Source organism: Delphinapterus leucas, chromosome 7, assembly GCF_059928025.1.
Source record: "Delphinapterus leucas isolate spDelLeu-1000000601 "Yukka" chromosome 7, BTC_Dleu_Yukka2, whole genome shotgun sequence".
Taxonomy (NCBI): domain Eukaryota; kingdom Metazoa; phylum Chordata; class Mammalia; order Artiodactyla; family Monodontidae; genus Delphinapterus; species Delphinapterus leucas.
In genome coordinates this window covers 68992081-69009281 of record NC_143135.1, presented here as the reverse complement: position 1 = coordinate 69009281, position 17201 = coordinate 68992081, and the positions used below count along the sequence as shown (strand labels likewise).

The 17201-nt window shown below is 40.0% G+C and overlaps 1 protein-coding gene across 1 annotated transcript in view; it reads right to left on the bottom strand.

The window, feature by feature from the left end:
- DEUP1 (deuterosome assembly protein 1) overlaps window positions 1-14773 on the bottom strand; it is a 104463-nt gene extending 89690 nt beyond the window's left edge. The window contains 1 exon segment of the mRNA XM_089915872.1: window positions 14519-14773. Within this exon segment, the coding sequence (XP_089771998.1) occupies window positions 14519-14773 (255 nt within the window).
- Window positions 14774-17201: the final 2428 nt, after the last annotated feature.

Sequence of the window (17201 nt, the reverse complement as noted above, 5' to 3'; positions counted from 1 at the left end):
AGAATGAGCCTTTCAAAACTTTAGGTCAGAAAATGTCACTGCTTTGCTCAAAGCCTTCCAGTGACTTCCCATCGTACAGAGTGAAACCTAAAGTCTTTACCAGGTCTGCAAGGCCCTACAGGACTTGGTTCTATTTGTCTCTCTGAGGTCACCACCTACCACCTTCCTCCCGGCTTGCTCCTCTCTAAACACACTGGCCTTTTTTTTGTTCCTTGAAAATACTAAGTATGTTCCTGCCTCAGAACCTTTGCTTTTGCTGTCTCCTCTGCCTGGAATGCCATTCCCCAGGCCATATTGAATACATATATATAAATAAAATTCATATATATATGAATTATATATATTCATATATAATTCATATATATATGAATTACATATATTCATATATATGAATACATATGAAGAGAACCCTCACTTTCTGTAGGTCTTTCTTCAGATTTCACCTTATCAGATTTACTTTGTAACTCTCTACTACCATAACCTGATTAATTTTTCTTCAAGGCAGTCACTACCATCCCCCTGACAGAATATACCCTCATTTATCTGTTAAAGTCTGTCCCCCCACTGCACTGTAAGCTCCATGAATCCCTGATGGTATGGTAGAGCCAGTGTCAGCTCTGAACTGCCAACCTGCAGAAAAATAAAAACCCTAATCTGTTTGGGTATCGTGTTATGAGACTCTGGATCCTTTATAAAATTTGTGTTCAACAGGCCTTTTCTGAGAATGCACCACCAGAGAGATGGGGTGCTGTCTCACTCCTGCCAGGCCATGGTGGAATCCACGTTCTTGACCAAGCATCTGTTGCTACTTGGGAGAAGGGACTCCTCATTACTGCTGGGTGGCCGGGGGAGGGGTTCAAGCTCCCCACTAGTCCTTTGCCAATACCACCACGGCTGAGAGGGGCAGGGGTGTCCTCATGGCCCCCATGGACACTGTGGGAAGTGGGTGGCCTCGTTATCATTCACCGCTCAAAGTGTCTGTTTTTCTTTGCCATCGTAAGTATGTATGTATCTCCCTGAGATTGTCTGTGATCTGAGGCAAGATTTGGGTATTCTGGGATCCCTGGGCCACAGCACCAAATGTGCCTCATATCCCACTTCAGTTTCTTATATGAATGGGTACAGACTTCATCTGTACTCTGACCAGCTGTCCTTCATGAGTCAGCTGTTTTGCTGATCCACCCATTTTTTCCTATTCTTGAACTTTTTAAAAGTATTTTCATAATTTGAAAATAAGATTAGCACAAGATATTTGCATTTCTGCTTTTCTCTTTTTTAGAGAAAATTTGGAAGCCATTTCACCGCATGATTCTATAGTGCACCTGGCTCTGTTATGCTCTTTTTGTACATAGCTTTTACATGACCTATGGCCCAGTGAGACTGCTTTTTCCCCCGCAGGGGAGAGAACTAACGAGCTCCTCCTGTTTCTATCATTTTCATGTTTTAGCACCTCTCTGTTTCACCAATGATCTGACAAGAGGCTCACAACTGCTCCAAGTGGTTCCAAGGTGCCAGACCACGGAGCATCTGCAATGTCAGGTCAGGGTGAGTGTGCCTGGATCCTGATGTACATGCCTAGGTTTACACATATCATGGCTTATCTCTTTTTCATTTTTAAAAAAATGTAACTTGTAACTAATACAACCAACCTTTTGTAAACATTGTCCTGTAAAAATTACGTGCAAATTATCCTACACAGAGGTAAACTTTAATCTTTGCCTTAACTTAATAGCAGCTTAACGAGTCTTTCAAAGGAACCTTTCCCTTCCCTTCTTTCTTCCCTCACTCCCTCCTCCCCTCTATCTCACTCCCTCCCCTTTCTTCCTAAGTGTCTTTCCCTCCTTTCAAAGTCACTCAGTGAATTCCTACAACCACTTAGCATTGTGCTAACACTTCAGGGTCTAACTTCAAAGTCTGAGATATCAGAATTCTACCCTAGGTCCACTTCACTTTGCTTCTTCAGAGAAACAAGAAACTAGAACTTGTTAAATTTGATTACTCTGGAGAGGAATATGTGTATTTTGTGGGGGATAAATTATGAGGGAGGGAGAATAATGGGGTATAGTCTGGGCCACTCAGATACGAGAATCAATCAAATTAAAAATAATTTTCAATGTGCAAAAATAATACATGACAATTTATTAAACTACAAATATATATTGACTTATATTAGAATTATTTACAAATTATAATTAAAACTGTATTTAACTCATAAGAAACAGGTAAATAAAGTTGTGATTATGAATATGCCTCAGAGGGAAAGGACACTCTAAAGGTTAAGAAAGTTGTATACTCGGGGTCTTTTGTCTTTCCATAAAAATTGTGAATTTTTTTTTTTTTTTTTGCGGTACGCGAACTCTCACTGTCGTGGCCTCTCCCATTCTGGACGCACAGGATCAGCGGTCATGGCTCACGGGCCTAGCTGCTCCATGGCATGTGGGATCTTCCCGGACCGGGGCACGAACCCGTGTCCCCTGCATCAGCAGGAGGACTCTCAACCACTGCGCCACCAGGAAAGCCCAAATTGTGAAATTTTTGTTCTAGTTCTGTGAAAAATGCCAGTGGTAATTTGATAGGATTGCATTGAATCCGTAGACTGCTTTGGGTAGTAGAGTCATTTTCACAATGTAGATTCTTCCAATCCAAGAACATGGTATATCTCTCCATCTATTTGTATCATCTTTAATTTCTTTCATTAGTGTCTTATAATTTTCTACATACAGGTCTTTTGTCTCCTTAGGTAGGTTTATTCCTAGGTATTTTATTCTTTTTGTTGCAATGGTAAATGGGAGTGTTTTCTTGATTTCACTTTCAGATTTTTCATCATTAGTGTAGAGGAATGCAAGAGATTTCTGTGCATTAATTTTGTATCCTGCTACTTTAACTAATTCATTGATTAGCTCTAGTAGTTTTCTGGTGGCATCTTTAGGATTCTCTATGTATAGTATCATGTCATCTGCAAACAGTGACAGCTTTACTTCTTCTTTTCTGATTTGGATTCCTTTTATTTCTTTTTCTTCTCTGATTGCTCTGGCTAAAACTTCCAAAACTATAATAGTGGTGAGAGTGGGCAACCTTGTCTTGTTCCTGATCTTAGTGGAAATGGTTTCAGTTTTCACCATTGAGGACTATGTTGGCTGTGGGTTTGTCATATATGGCCTTTAGTATGTTGAGGAAAGTTCCCTCTATGCCTACTTTCTGGAGGGTTTTTATCATAAATGGGTGTTGAATTTTGTCGAAAGCTTTCTCTGCATCTATTGAGATGACCATATGGTTTTTCTCCTTCAATTTGTTAATATGGTGTATCACACTGATTGATTTGTGTATATTGAAGAATCCTTGCATTCCTGGGATAAACCCTACTTGATCATGGTGTACGATCCTTTTAATGTGCTGTTGGATTCTGGAGGAATCAGGCTCCTAGACTTCAGACTATACTACAAAGCTACAGTAATCAAGACAATACGGTACTGGCACAAAAACAGAAATACAGATCAATGGAACAGGATAGAAAGCCCAGAGATAAACCCATGCACATATGGTCACCTTATCTTTGATAAAGGAGGCAAGAATATACAATGGAGAAAAGACAGCCTCTTCAGTAAGTGGCACTGGGAAAACTGGACAGGTACATGTAAAAGAATGAAATTAGAACACTCCCTAACACCATACACAAACATAAACTCGAAGTGGATTAAAGACCTAAATGTAAGGCCAGACACTATAAAACTCTTAGAGGAAAACATAGGCAGAACACTCTATGACATAAATCACAGCAAGATCCTTTTTTACTCACCTCCTAGAGAAATGGAAGTAAAAGCAAAAATAAACAAATGGGACCTAATGAAACTTTTAAAAATTTGCACAGCAAAGGAAACCATAAACAAGATGAAAAGACAACCCTCAGAATGGGAGAAAATATTTGCAAATGAAGCAACTGACAAAGGATTAATCTCCAAAATTTACAAGCAGCTCACGCAGCTCAATATCAAAAAAACAAACAACCCAATCCAAAAATGGGCAGAAGACCTAAATAGACATTTCACTAGAGAAGATATACAGATTGCCAACAAACACATGAAAGAATGCTCAACATCATTAATAATTAGAGAAATGCAAGTCAAAACTACAATGCGATATCATCTCACACCGGTCAGAATGGCCATCATCAAAAATCTACAAACAGGGCTTCCCTGGTGGCGCAGTGGTTAAGAGTCTGCCTGCAGATGCAGGGGACACGGGTTCGTGCCCCGGTCTGGGAAGATCCCACATGCCACGGAGCGGCTAAGCCCGTGAGCCATGGCCGCTGAGCCTGCGCATCCAGAGCCTGTGCTCAGCAACAGGAGAGGCCACAACAGTGAGGGGCCTGCTTACCGCAAAAAAAAAAAAAAAAAAAAAAAAAAAAATCTACAAACAATAAATGCTGGAGAGGGTGTGGAGAAAAGGGAATCCTCTTGCACTGTTGGTAGCAATGTAAACTGATACAGTCACTATGGAGAACAGCATCGAGGTTCCTTAAAAAACTAAAAATAGAACTACCATACAACCCAGCAATCCCACTACTTGGTATATACCCTGAGAAAACCATAATTCAAAAAGAGTCATGTACCCCAATGTTCATTGCAGCTCTATTTACAATAGCCAGGACATGGAAGCAACCCAAGTGTCCATCGACAGATGAATGGATAAAGAAGATGTGGAACATATATACAATGGAATACTACTCAACCATAAAAAGGAACGAAATTGAGTTATTTGTAGTGAGGTGGATGGACCTAGAGTCTGTCATACAGAGTGAAATAAGTCAGAAAGTGAAAAACAAATACCGTATGCTAACATATATATATGGAATCTAAATAAATAAATGGTCATGAAGAACCTAGGGGCAAGATGGGAATAAAGACGCAGACCTACTAGAGAATGGACTTGTGGACACAGGGAGGGGGAAGGGTAAGCTGGGACAAAGTGAGGGAGTGGTAGTGTATATATGGACATATACACACTATCAAATGTAAAATAGCTAGTGGGAAGCAGTCGCATAGCACAGGGAGATCAGCTTGGTGCTTTGTGACCAGCTAGAAGGGTGGGATAGGGAGGGTGGAGGGAGAGAGATGCAAGAGGGAAGAGATATGGGGATATATGTATATATATATAACTGATTCACTTTGTTATAAAGCAGAAACTAACACACCATTGTAAAGTAATTATACACCAATAAAAACATTAAAGAAAAAAAAAAGGAGGGCTTCCCTGGTGGCGCAGTGGTTGAGAGTCCGCCTGCCGATGCAGGGGACACGGGTTCGTGCCCCGGTCCTGGAAGATCCCACATGCCGCGGAGCGGTTAGGCCCGTGAGCCATGGCCGCTGAGCCTGTGCGTCTGGAGCCTGTGCTCCGCAACGGGAGAGGCCACACAACAGTGAGAGGCCCGCGTACCACAAAAAAAAAAAAAAAAAAAAAAGTTGTATACATAGAAGAGTACTCCTTTAAAGGATTTTTCTGAATTCAGATGTGAGAATGTGCTTTAATATTCATCTGCCTTGGTCTTTGAAAATATGACTTTCACAGCAGATAAAAACATTTTGGTAGATCATGTAGCAGTACCTAGATTTTTAGGAAGGATCTGACAAGATTCTATGAATGAGATCAATGACTCAGATATAAGTCACAGAATAAAGAGTAAATGATTCAGTAGAGAAAATGAGACTTTTGGTTGAAGGTGGATGAACATACAAATTTTGCTCCCTTCCCAAATCCTACTAAAATAAAGCAAAGGAATATTTTTAACCTACAAGGTTAAACCTACAGGACAAAAAAATGGGAGCTAGTATTGGAAAAAGCCAAGAAGCAACCCACTAGATATTTCTGGAAGTAGGAGGTGAACACTGGCTGCCCAACTTATACCCTGTAAGCAGGAGGATTTCGAATCACGTTCTCTGGAAACTGATCAGCCTGAGACAAAGGAAAGAGACTACCCTGATAATCAGACAGTGAAGACCACTATCAACAAGCCCTACCCCTGTACACTGGATCTTCCCATCAGCTTCCGATGCCATTACTCTTAAATAGGAGCAAGCAGTCAGAGATCACAGACATCTGAGGAAAGCAGTTCACACAGTGAGGTCAAATACAAACAGAAAGACATTGTTTGAAGAAAATTATGCAGAAAGAAGAAAACTTCAAAAAATTTATAATTAAGATACTAGAGGTATTAACTCCAGGAAAAACAAAACGTGCAGGAAAGGAAAAGTAATCACAGTATACTATATGGCTCAGAGGTGAAGAGTATTTATAAAGGTAGAGGTATTTATAAAGTCATAACAAGGCAAACAGAATATTGATCCAACCAAAATTATGGTGTATTGAGAGAACGGAGGAATGGTGTGTGTGTGTGTGTATAGCAGGGATGACGAGGTGACCAAAACTGAAAAATCAAGAAGTAGCAATGTAAGCATGTTCTTTAGAGATATGGAGATAAATATCAAAGGATTAGCCAAAAGAAATGAAAGTGGTTGCCTTTCGGGAGTGGAAAACTGGAGCAGGAATAGGAGATTGCTGTTTTTTGGTAACAGTGACAAAGAACCAAATGACTTTTTAAATTACATACATGAGTAACTAAGTAAAGGAAAATCTGGATAAATATTGTTTTTCAGTTAGAAGATATTTTAAAGAAAAAATCCATCATATGTGCATCCACTTATATTGTACAAGGAAAATGACATTTTTCAAAACATCACTCCAGAATTCAGAAATTTTGGGACTCTCTGTGTTTTATTGACCTTAGCATTGCTCAGTGCATTTGTGGAATTCCTATTTAGAAATGACCTTCAGAGATAAGTTTATTAAACATAAGCTTTAATAACCTTAAATATATTAGACTGCACAGCACATTGGATGGTGGTTATACTGAGCCCTTAGGGAGCTGTAGCTGCACTGTAGTTGGTGGAATGATTTCTCTGGAAATGTAATTGATTTCTCTTCTAGAGTAGCAGAGGCTGGGAGAAAGGCAGCACCGTGGAGTAATTGTTGGGGTTTGGAAAGAGGCACAAATTGAAGGATGTGGAGAAATATACTGGAGGCACACCCACAGAATGACTGACTGTAAAGGAGTTAATATAAGAAGCAAGAGCTAATTTCAAACACTTCTTATTCATATTTTTAATGAGTCAAAGGGTGTATTGCATTGATAAAGTAAAGCAATTTACTATGTAAAAGGAACAATGAAATAAACATACAAAAAAGAAGTATTGGAAATAAAAAACATGGTTGTCAATACTAAAGATCTCAAGAGAAGCAATAAAAAACCAGAATGTAATCATTGCTGAAATAAAAATGACAAAATGCAAGGAATTCCTCCAGAACACAGAACAAAAAAGACAATGATGGAAATTATGAGAAAAAAGAAAAAGATGTAGGCATTCGAGTAGATTGAAACAAGATGGTGGAAAATTACTAATCAAAGGAATAGAAGAAAATTTCACTGAGCTGAAGAGATTTGAATCTTCAGTAATAAAAGTGTTCACCAAATGCTGTGAAGGATTATTGAGAAAGGATCTATACCTAGAAAGTTATCTTGGTAAATTTGTAAATTTCAAGGATAAAAAGAAATCCCATAAGCCTCCAGATATGAAAAAAAAAAAGAAAGGGATAACAAAACCTGGAGGAGAGAATGAGACTGGCATTGGACTTTCCATTTTCAACACTACACTTCAAGACCATGGGAGTAATGACTGTTACAGAGTTCCTGTGTAAGGGTAAAAATAAGACATTTGGACATGAAAAAAGTTAAGAAGTACACTACCTATGTTCATTTTTATGAAAAGATTACCTAAGGCAGTACTTCAGTCAAATTAAAAATGAATTTTAAATAAATTAAATTAAGAACAGGGAAAATTTTATATAATAGTAATAAGCGATGCAATAAAATTTACAGCTATTAAAGAGGATTCTTAAAAGAGGAATAAAATAGTTAACATTATCTATATATAATCATTTATATATAAATTAATAGAAATCAGAACTAGAAATCCAGATTATTTCTTGGAGGTGAAGTAAGGGAATGTGGAAGCAAAAACAGTACTAAACGTGAAGTCTTACATAGGATTGAGGGAGGTCAAAGTTACACTAAAAATTCGGGAAGCCAGACTAGAAATCCAAATTTAAAATATTTGTTGGGCTTCCCTGGTGGCGCAGTGGTTGAGGGTCCGCCTGCCGATGCAGGGGACGCGGGTTCGTGCCCCGGTCCGGGAGGATCCCACATGCCGCGGAGCGGCTGGTCCTGTGAGCCATGGCCGCTGGGCCTGTGCGTCCGGAGCCTGTGCTCCACGGTGGGTGAGGCCACAACAGTGAGAGGCCCGCGTACCGCAAAAAAAAAAAAAAATTTGTAAAAAATGTAAATTAAAAACTTATAAAATAGGATGTAGAACTTCTAAGAGAAAAAGAAAAAAAAGAAAACTAGATAAGACTAGCAAATGCTGGCAAAGCAAAAAGGGTCAAATGTTAATATATTAATGATCATAAAATCCTCTTTTTAGTGGCAAAGGCATTCCAATTGAGGTATATATATACATTAATCTAACCATATGCTACTTATAAGAGACACAATATGATATTAAAAAAATATTGCAAACAAGGGTATGAGAGAATAGAAAATGTGTATTGGTCTCTGCCCCCAGTTCTTGGCACAAAGTTCCTAAAACCCTTGTAATTTCCAAGTGATAAGAACTCTAGGGGCATCTCTTGCTCTAATATTGGTCTTAGACCTTGGTTCCTGAAACCTTAGTAATTTCCTGGGTGATAGGAGTGTCTTTTGTTCTAATGAGGCAACTTTGGGCAGGTTCCTAGATGACTCCTGGATGAGGGCTGGTCACCAGAAAGACCAAGTCATGATTAGAAACTTGGGATTTTCAGCCCCGCCTCTCCCCCCTCCATTCCCTTGTGTAGGGAGATGGTCTGAAAATGGAGTTAGTGATCAATCATGCCTACGTGATGAAGCCTCCATAAAAATTCCCAAAGTATGGTGTTTGGAGAGCTTCTGGGTTGGTGACCAGGTGAAGATGCTGGGAGAGTGGCATGCCGCTTCCCATATACCTTGCACTATGCATCCTTTCCATCTGGATGCTCATCTGTATCCTTTAACAAGCTGGATGAAAGTAAGAGTTTAAAGGTAAGTGTTTCCCCTAGTCTGTGAGCTACTCTAGCAAATTAATCAAATCCAAGGAGGGGCTATTGGAACCTCTGATCTGTAACTGGTTGGTCAGAAGCACAGGTGACAAACTGGGCTTGCAACTGGAGCTGAAGAGGGTGGTGAGGAGTCTTGTGGGACTAAGCCCTCAACCTGTGGGATCTGATGCTGTCTCTAGGTAGACAGTGTCAGAACTGAGTTGAATTGCAGGACACCCAGCTGGTGTCCCAGAGAATTGCTTGGTGGGGGAAAAAACCTCCACACATTTGGTGACCAGAAGTGAAGTGTTCTCTGTGAAGGTAAAGGAGACACACAGGGAAGAAAGACACAGTAGGGAAGAAATGGGTTTTTCCCTACAAAGGAATGAAAAGACTGAATTTTTTCCCTTATAAAAGGGATGAAGAAGGCTATTACAGACTAATGCAAATTAAGAAGAAGGCAGAGATGGCAATATCAATATCAGGCAAAGTAGAATTCAAATAAAAATCACTCACTTATACTTGTGAGACATTCTATAAAGTTAAACCATATAATATACCACGAAGATATAACATCCATGAACCTCAATATATTGAGCAACAGAACACTGGACATATAAAATAAAAACTGCCTGAAATAAAAGAAGAATTGGATAAGATTTACAATTAAAGATCTTTCTTAAAATGTGACAGATCAAATAGACAAAAAGGTAATAGTGGATTTGAAAAGCATAATTTAAACATAATAATAATAACAATTAAACAGTTTGGCTATATATGTATAACTTTTTAACCTTTTTTCTTAAGCAAAATATACATTTGTTTTCAATGCCTAAAGGACATTAATAAAAGTTGATCATGTAACAAATCATAAGAATAATCTTAATGAAACTGAACTATCATATAGGTCATATTCTATGACCATGGACGTAGGGGGATTAGAAAGTAATAATAAAAAGATAATTAAACCCCGCCCCCAGAAGTTACATCTCCCAAATATCTCTTGAGTCAAAGAGGAAATCAAAGCTGAAATAATAGATCATTTAGAAATTGAGAGTGGAAACACTAATTCTACGGCCTGCAGCGAAGTTGAGCCCAAGAGGAACTTTAGCTTTAAATGCTTGTGTTATTTAAAGAAATCATGAAATCCAGAAATCATGAAAATAACTGAATACTTTTCAACTCAAAAATCAGAACAGGATAAGTAAAATAAAACATAAAAGGACAAAGAGCAGTAATTCATGAATAAAACAAAAACAAAGTAAAATGTAGACATGGTTCTCTTAAAAAGTCCAATAAAAGTAGTTTATTTATTCATCCTATAGTTATTTATGTTCTGGGCATACACTCTGAAAACAAAAAGGACAAACTTGTCTGATTCCCTTTGTTGTACAACAGAAACTAGCACAGCATTGTGAAGCAGTTATACTCCAATAAAGATGTATAAAAAACAACAACAAAAAACCCCCATGACAAAAATAAATAAATAAATGTTTCATTTAGAAGTTTAGGTTGATAATTATGGCACAAACACCTATAATTGGGAGAAATCTTGGATAAATAAAAATCAAACCCTGTTATAACCTAGATGTCAGAGAATCATGACTCACCCACATCATAAATGTTCTGTGTAAAAGCTCCCACCTCAGGCCTTTGTGTTTTCTGTTCTTCCTGTCTGGAACCGCCTTCTCCCAGACATAAGCTATGCTCAAATGCTGCCTTACCAGGAATCTTTGTTTGACCACCCCATTTTCATCCTCAGCCTGCTTTATTCTTCTTCATATCACATATGAAACATGTTGATATCTCCCACTGTCTCTCCCACTAACGTAAAAATCCCTTGGAGGAGCGGGCTCTAGTGTGTTCACTGCTGTCTTCCTGGTGCTTAGACCAATGAATGGCTCATTGTAGACTTTAGATAAATGAAATCTTTGTCAAATGAAGGTTGCTCCACAAATCATTACTGTGTATATAGGTGACATGGTTTGATAAGCATATAACAAACCCCTGATGAGTGAGGTTTTATCATCTTCATGATCTAAATTTTTACATATTTCTCAATAGTGCATGGGACAGAGGCAAAGCCAACCCGGCTCTCCATTCTTTGGAGACCAAGGTCGACAAGGTCTGGTCCCATGTCTGCTGTGGTAAGTGGTGGCTTTCTCATGGAAACCTCCAGTAATTCTCATTCACTTCTGGTTTGTAATTACATTGTACCCAAATGAGCTCTATGGCTCCCTACTAAATACCAAGTTCTTTAAGGTTTGTTCCTTAACGGTCTTTGTATGAGTCAGAGAGCTTAGCGTTGTGCCTGGCATACATTCAGTCCTCCATACTTTTTTCCAAAAGAATGAAGAGAAACAGCAGTCTCCATGCCTCAGATTTGCAGGAGTGAAGTGATATCTGGTACCCAACCTTAGCTTCAAGACCTTCAATCTGCATCATAGCCCTTAGTGCCATCTTCACACCAGGGACTTAACACCTGCTCCATTCAGAACCCTATCCTGGCTCTGCTATGGATTCCAGGCAGGATGCTCCCCACATCTTTTTCCCATCCATTTCTAATGTAGCAAAATGCTGGGATTGGAGCCAGACGTATCTGCTGAATTCAAATCCTACCTTCTCCACAAACCAGCTGTGTATTCTGGGCCAAGTTCCTGCTTTATCTCTCTTTCTTTCTACCTTTCTGAACTCAGTGTGACAGAGCCTGCTAGTTGTTCACCAATATCCATTCTTTTTCCTTTTATTATAGTACCTCTAAGCTTTAACTGGCCACATGGCTGCCCAGTTAGAGTCTGCATTTCTCAGCCTTCCTTGCAGCTAGCTCTTGCCCTGGGGCTAAGTTCTGGCCAATGCGGAGTGAACAGAAGCAAGGCTTGTCACTTCCAGGTCATACTCCTAAGAGGAATGGTCTTACTCTCTCCTCTTGCCCTTACCCCTTCCCTCTGGCAGGAGCACAGTCATGACGGTGGGAGCTGAAGCAATCACTTCAGGCCCAGAGCTGGAAATCATGTAGTGAGAATGGCAGAGCTGCCCTACCAGCCTTGGTCTGCTCATCTCTGGTCTTGTGGATGAAACAGAAATACACTTCAATCTTTTTTAAACCTCTGTATTTGGGGGTCTCTTTGTCACAAGAGCTTAGACTATACTCTAACTAATACGCTCAATTTTGTTAGTTGTAAAATGAGAATGATACCTAGCAGGGCTGTTCTAAGGAGGAGTATGCAGTAGAATTTTAAGACTTGTGCACCTTTTAGCCTGATGTCAAAGTCACAGTCTGAGCAGAATAACTGAAAGTAAGATATCTGGAGTGTTTGACTAGTGCCAAAGTGAGTCACAGTCAAGATCAGGCACTATAGTATCGCCCCTACCCCCCATGCCTCTCCCACTTTCTCCACTCCCTCTCAACTCCCTAAGCTCTAGGGTCAGCCAGTGGCCAGTTGGCTAATGAAACAGTAGGAAGAGAAACCTTTATGGTGCTGGTGGCAGGGCAGGACAGACATTTGTCAAAAAGAATTTAATTTTTTACAATGGCAAATGCCATACAAACTCTATTCCTTATCTCTTCCTGAAACGTTTGGTAAAATATCCAGTTCTTGCTGCAGTTTTGAGGAGCTAAATCTGTTTTGAGGCTATGTTTACGTTTTGAGTTCAGCCTTGAGGGCAAGCCTGGAGGGATGCTTGGACACTCAATGCAGCAGGAAAGGAGCACGCTGGCCAGGAGCTGCTGCACTGTGGAAACCCAAGAGCACATGAGGCTATGTGGGCATCCATCACCCTAGAACACTGGAAAATTTCACTAAAAGTTGGAAAATGGTGATTTTTGACTACAGATCCATAGTCAAAACTGGAAAGACTCAAACTATAGATTCTTAATTAAAGTCACTTGAATTTCTCCCAACGTCCTCACCAAAAATAATTGGTACATCCTCTATTAATACTAAATTTCAAAATTCACATATCATCAGGGAGATTTTGGCATAATTAAGTACCAACGTAATTAAAAAGCAATGTCTCAGCACTTACTCCACTGTATTATGGGCTTGGTTCTCCATGTCAAGAAACTGCTGCATCTGGTTTGAATTTCTTGATTTTTAATCTGTGAGGAGGAAAAAAAATGATCTAGATTCCTAAAATGCTTACATTTATTAACCTATAGAACAAGAAAATTTTGCTACTGGCAAACCATGTTGTTATATGAGTTTTTCTGAGTGTAGTAGCTCTTGGTTCCACAAAACATAGAAACTTGCATGTGTGCGTGTGCCCCATGCATTTACTGGCTTAGTGATGAGTTGAAATAGATGCTACTGACTGAAGTGAACATTCATTCACTATCTAATGAACAACAGCTTGGTGCCAGGTACTTTGCAAAGTGCCAACACATGAGATAAGTAAAACAGAATTCCTACTCCAGATGGGTCCCAGCTGAAGGTACTCAAGCTTTCCTTCCTGGTGGTTCCCCTAAAGGTCTACCTTTATTTGAGTAGAGTCTTTCTTTGGTCCTGTCTGGACTTAGTTAGAATGAATATGCCATGAGATTTAGGACAAAAAACGTAAAATTGCCTAAAAATAGAAATCTTAACAATTCCTCAGTGGCTCTGTGGGCACCTGCTCACCCTTTTGACAAAATAGGGATGTTAGTACTTCCTAAAGTAAAAAAAAAAAAAGGTTTTCCCAGCAACGTAGTTTTAATTAAAAAGAAAAAAATCTATGAGGATAAATGGACAAATATTGAAAAGGACTTTGACTCCTCTGAATAAAAGTTAAACAGCATTCAAGATGGTAGAAAGAGGAGGAAGACAGGCGGGCTCAAGTCCCTCTCAAATCAAAGGGATTAAAGAGAGACCCTGGAATTGAGAGTGGAGCAGAAGGGCGAGGAGCAGGAATGGGCAATGAAAACTTGACCAGTACGTTCAGATGAATAATTTCATTTTGTAGGTTCTCAAATCCCTCACTTTAACATCAGCGAAACTGAGGCACAGACGAGCCAAGTGACTTGCCCAAAGCCACACAACTAGAACACAGACCTTCCAGTTTAGGGAGAATCTCTGTTCTGAATTCTACAGGGTCAGTCCGAGCCTCTCTCCACCCGCCCCGCAGCCCGCGCCCCCCAGGAGGGTTCAAGGCCAGCCTCCGCGGAACAGCCTGTCTGTTGGCGGTCCCCCGCCCCTCTTGGGCAAGCTGGGCTAAAGGTCGAGGGTCCGAGGAAGGTTACCTGCGCCGCGCCGCGCTCTCCCGAGAGGTCTGAAGCCCCGAGAGTAGGAACGCCGGGGCCACCGCCAGCCCGGCCCGCCCCGAGGGGCCCCGCCGCCCGCCTCCCGGGCCCGCCCGCCCGCCGCGCGGCCTCCGAGGCCGTTACGGCCTCTAGCTCCCGGCCCGCCGCCGCCGCAGAGCCACCGCTGGCTGCCATGGGGACGCGGCCGAACTCGCTGCTGCGGGGGGGGGGGGGGGGTGAGGCGGGGGGGGTGAGGCGGGGGATGGGCTTGGCGGCGCGGCGGGCTGACCCGCGGGAGGCCGCGGCTGGCGCGCCTTGCCGGGCTACCCGGGACCTCGCCGCCCTGCAGTTTTGGGTGTGGGGTCTGCTCAGCAGGCGGAGGGCTCCCCGCGACCACATTCTGGGTGCTGTCCTCTTTGTGGCTCCCACTGCTTAGCAGGGTGTCCGGCACTCGACGGGTTCCGAGAAATATTTGTCGAATGAATGAACGAAATAACGAGGGAACAAAGTGTAAACAGCTGGGGGGAGGGAGGGTTCTGCATCCATGTTCCTTAAATCCCCTGGCTTCCCCCCTCTCTTACCCACATTTGAAATGATACGAAAAAGAAATAGACTTACGGCAAAGAGAGCTGCCTTTCGAGTCGCTAGTGTCCCCAGCTAGGAAGAGCTGGACTTTCAGCAGCAACTGTACCTGTCTTTCCCGTCCAGCGCACTGGGTCCTTAGAGCAGCTCTGCGAGTTAGACGGAGCAGATAGTATTGCTTCCCTTTTAGGGAGAAGGAAATGCCTCCTAAGTGGGGGAACACGGACGGAACTCAGAGTGATTGATTCCAAATTCTTTCTTTTTTTCACCAAATTCCAAGTATAATTGATGACAGAAGCTCTGTCTCATGGTTCTGATTTCAAAGAAATGATAGGAAAGAATATATGCATAAATACTTGTACATACACACACACACACATATATATATATATATATACCCTTTTTTTTCCTACTGATACCACGAATGATATTTTAAGCAATTAGATTTTGTGTTTGGAAAATATTCTAGCATCTATTTTAGGGACAGAATTCCTTGCAATACATTCAGTCGATTAATTCCTAATTCTTAAAATCTTTTATTTGCACTCCACTTTCATAATATTAACATTAATTTGTTACTTTAATATGGCTATCAATTTAATACTGACCTCAATTCCTCCATCCAAATTCCACCTGAATTTCAAAAAAACATTTGCTGTTACTTGACAAATTGAGTTTCATAGATGAGTTGTGTAAAGTAACTCAGGTCATTAGTGCTAATAAGTGTTTCATGGTTCTCATTATGATTGAATGAAGAAAGTGATCATTTTATCTTAACTTGAGACCTTCCATTATTCTGTAAACCTTAGTCATATTCTCTATTCTTGTCTAAACTGAATGGATCAATGTATTTATTCTGACCCCAGGAAGGGAAAATGGAACTAGGAATGAAATTTAATGAAGTTTCAGGATGCCCAATATCACTCATGCTGTGTAGCTCTTTACCATTGGTAAGTACTTTTATGTTCATTAGTTCCTTATATGCTCAAAATGTACCATGCAACACAAGTGTAACAGGCGTTATTATAGCTCCTTTTAGCATATTAGGAACCTAAGGTTTAGAGAGAATAAAAAAATTTTGTCCAAGAGGATACATCTAGTTCAAGTGCAGCTAAGATATGAACCAAGATCATCTTACTTCAAATCCAGTGCTCTTCAAGCTCTGTCCTAAAATTGAGGTTGAGTAGGTTTCTTTAGCAGTCAGAATCTTGCACAGGTAACTGTAGATGTATTTAAAGCCATATTTTCACAAGAAAGAATGAATGTGAGCAGGGCTTGCAAAGCATAGGTATGTGAGAGTTCACATACTATGACAGATTTAAAGAAAATTTCAATACAGAATAGAAATACCCCATTCAATTTAATAGGAATAAAGATTTCATTTCAGGGTGAGACCTAAAACTTAAAATGCAAAGACCTATCCTCCCCCGCTCCTCACTGCTCCATGACTCCCCGCCATCAAGTAAGAACTGCAAAGCCTTGAATTTACCCTGAAATGTACCTATTATTAGATCTTTTCAGGTGAAATTGTTTTGAAAGGGATGAGGGAGAGGATCGAGGATGGTCTTTGGAAGAAAAGCTAAGGGATGAATTATGTAGAAGAAATAATAATCATTATAGACTGAACCTTAAACATTGAAAAACCTTCATTAACAAAACAGTTTTCATGCCAAAATTTATAATAGTAGTACAGAAAACAAACATACAACTTTAATATATGGAAGGTTATATAAATTATCTTTATGTCTGTCTTTTTATCAACATGGGAATATTTATTTTTATATCATTTTCAAAAGAAGGCTAAAAAATTATATATATATTACAATGAAAAGTTATGACTACCTTATGCATGGAAAATATTTTAGAAAAAAATTTTAATAATAATAATTATGAAATAACCATAGAATTGGAAGAATTCATTAAGGGCACCTAGTCCAACCCTTCATTTTATATAAAGAAACTCAGACCCAAAGAATTAAAATGATTTGACTAGTTTTATTTCTAGTTAATGACAAAAATAGAGATTAGAATCCAGGTTTTTTCCTTATGGTATCTTGCCACTTCTATAAGTGGAAGCAGGTTAAGGGAGTTTTCTGGAGATGCTTCAATGCATACTCCAGTTGAGAAAATAGCCATTCAGGAAAAGGAGATTCGGTCTTTAGAACCAAGGCCACCCTAGAGACAGCACTGTCCCATAGAAACATAATGCATACCACCTATCCACCCATGTAATTTAAAATATTCT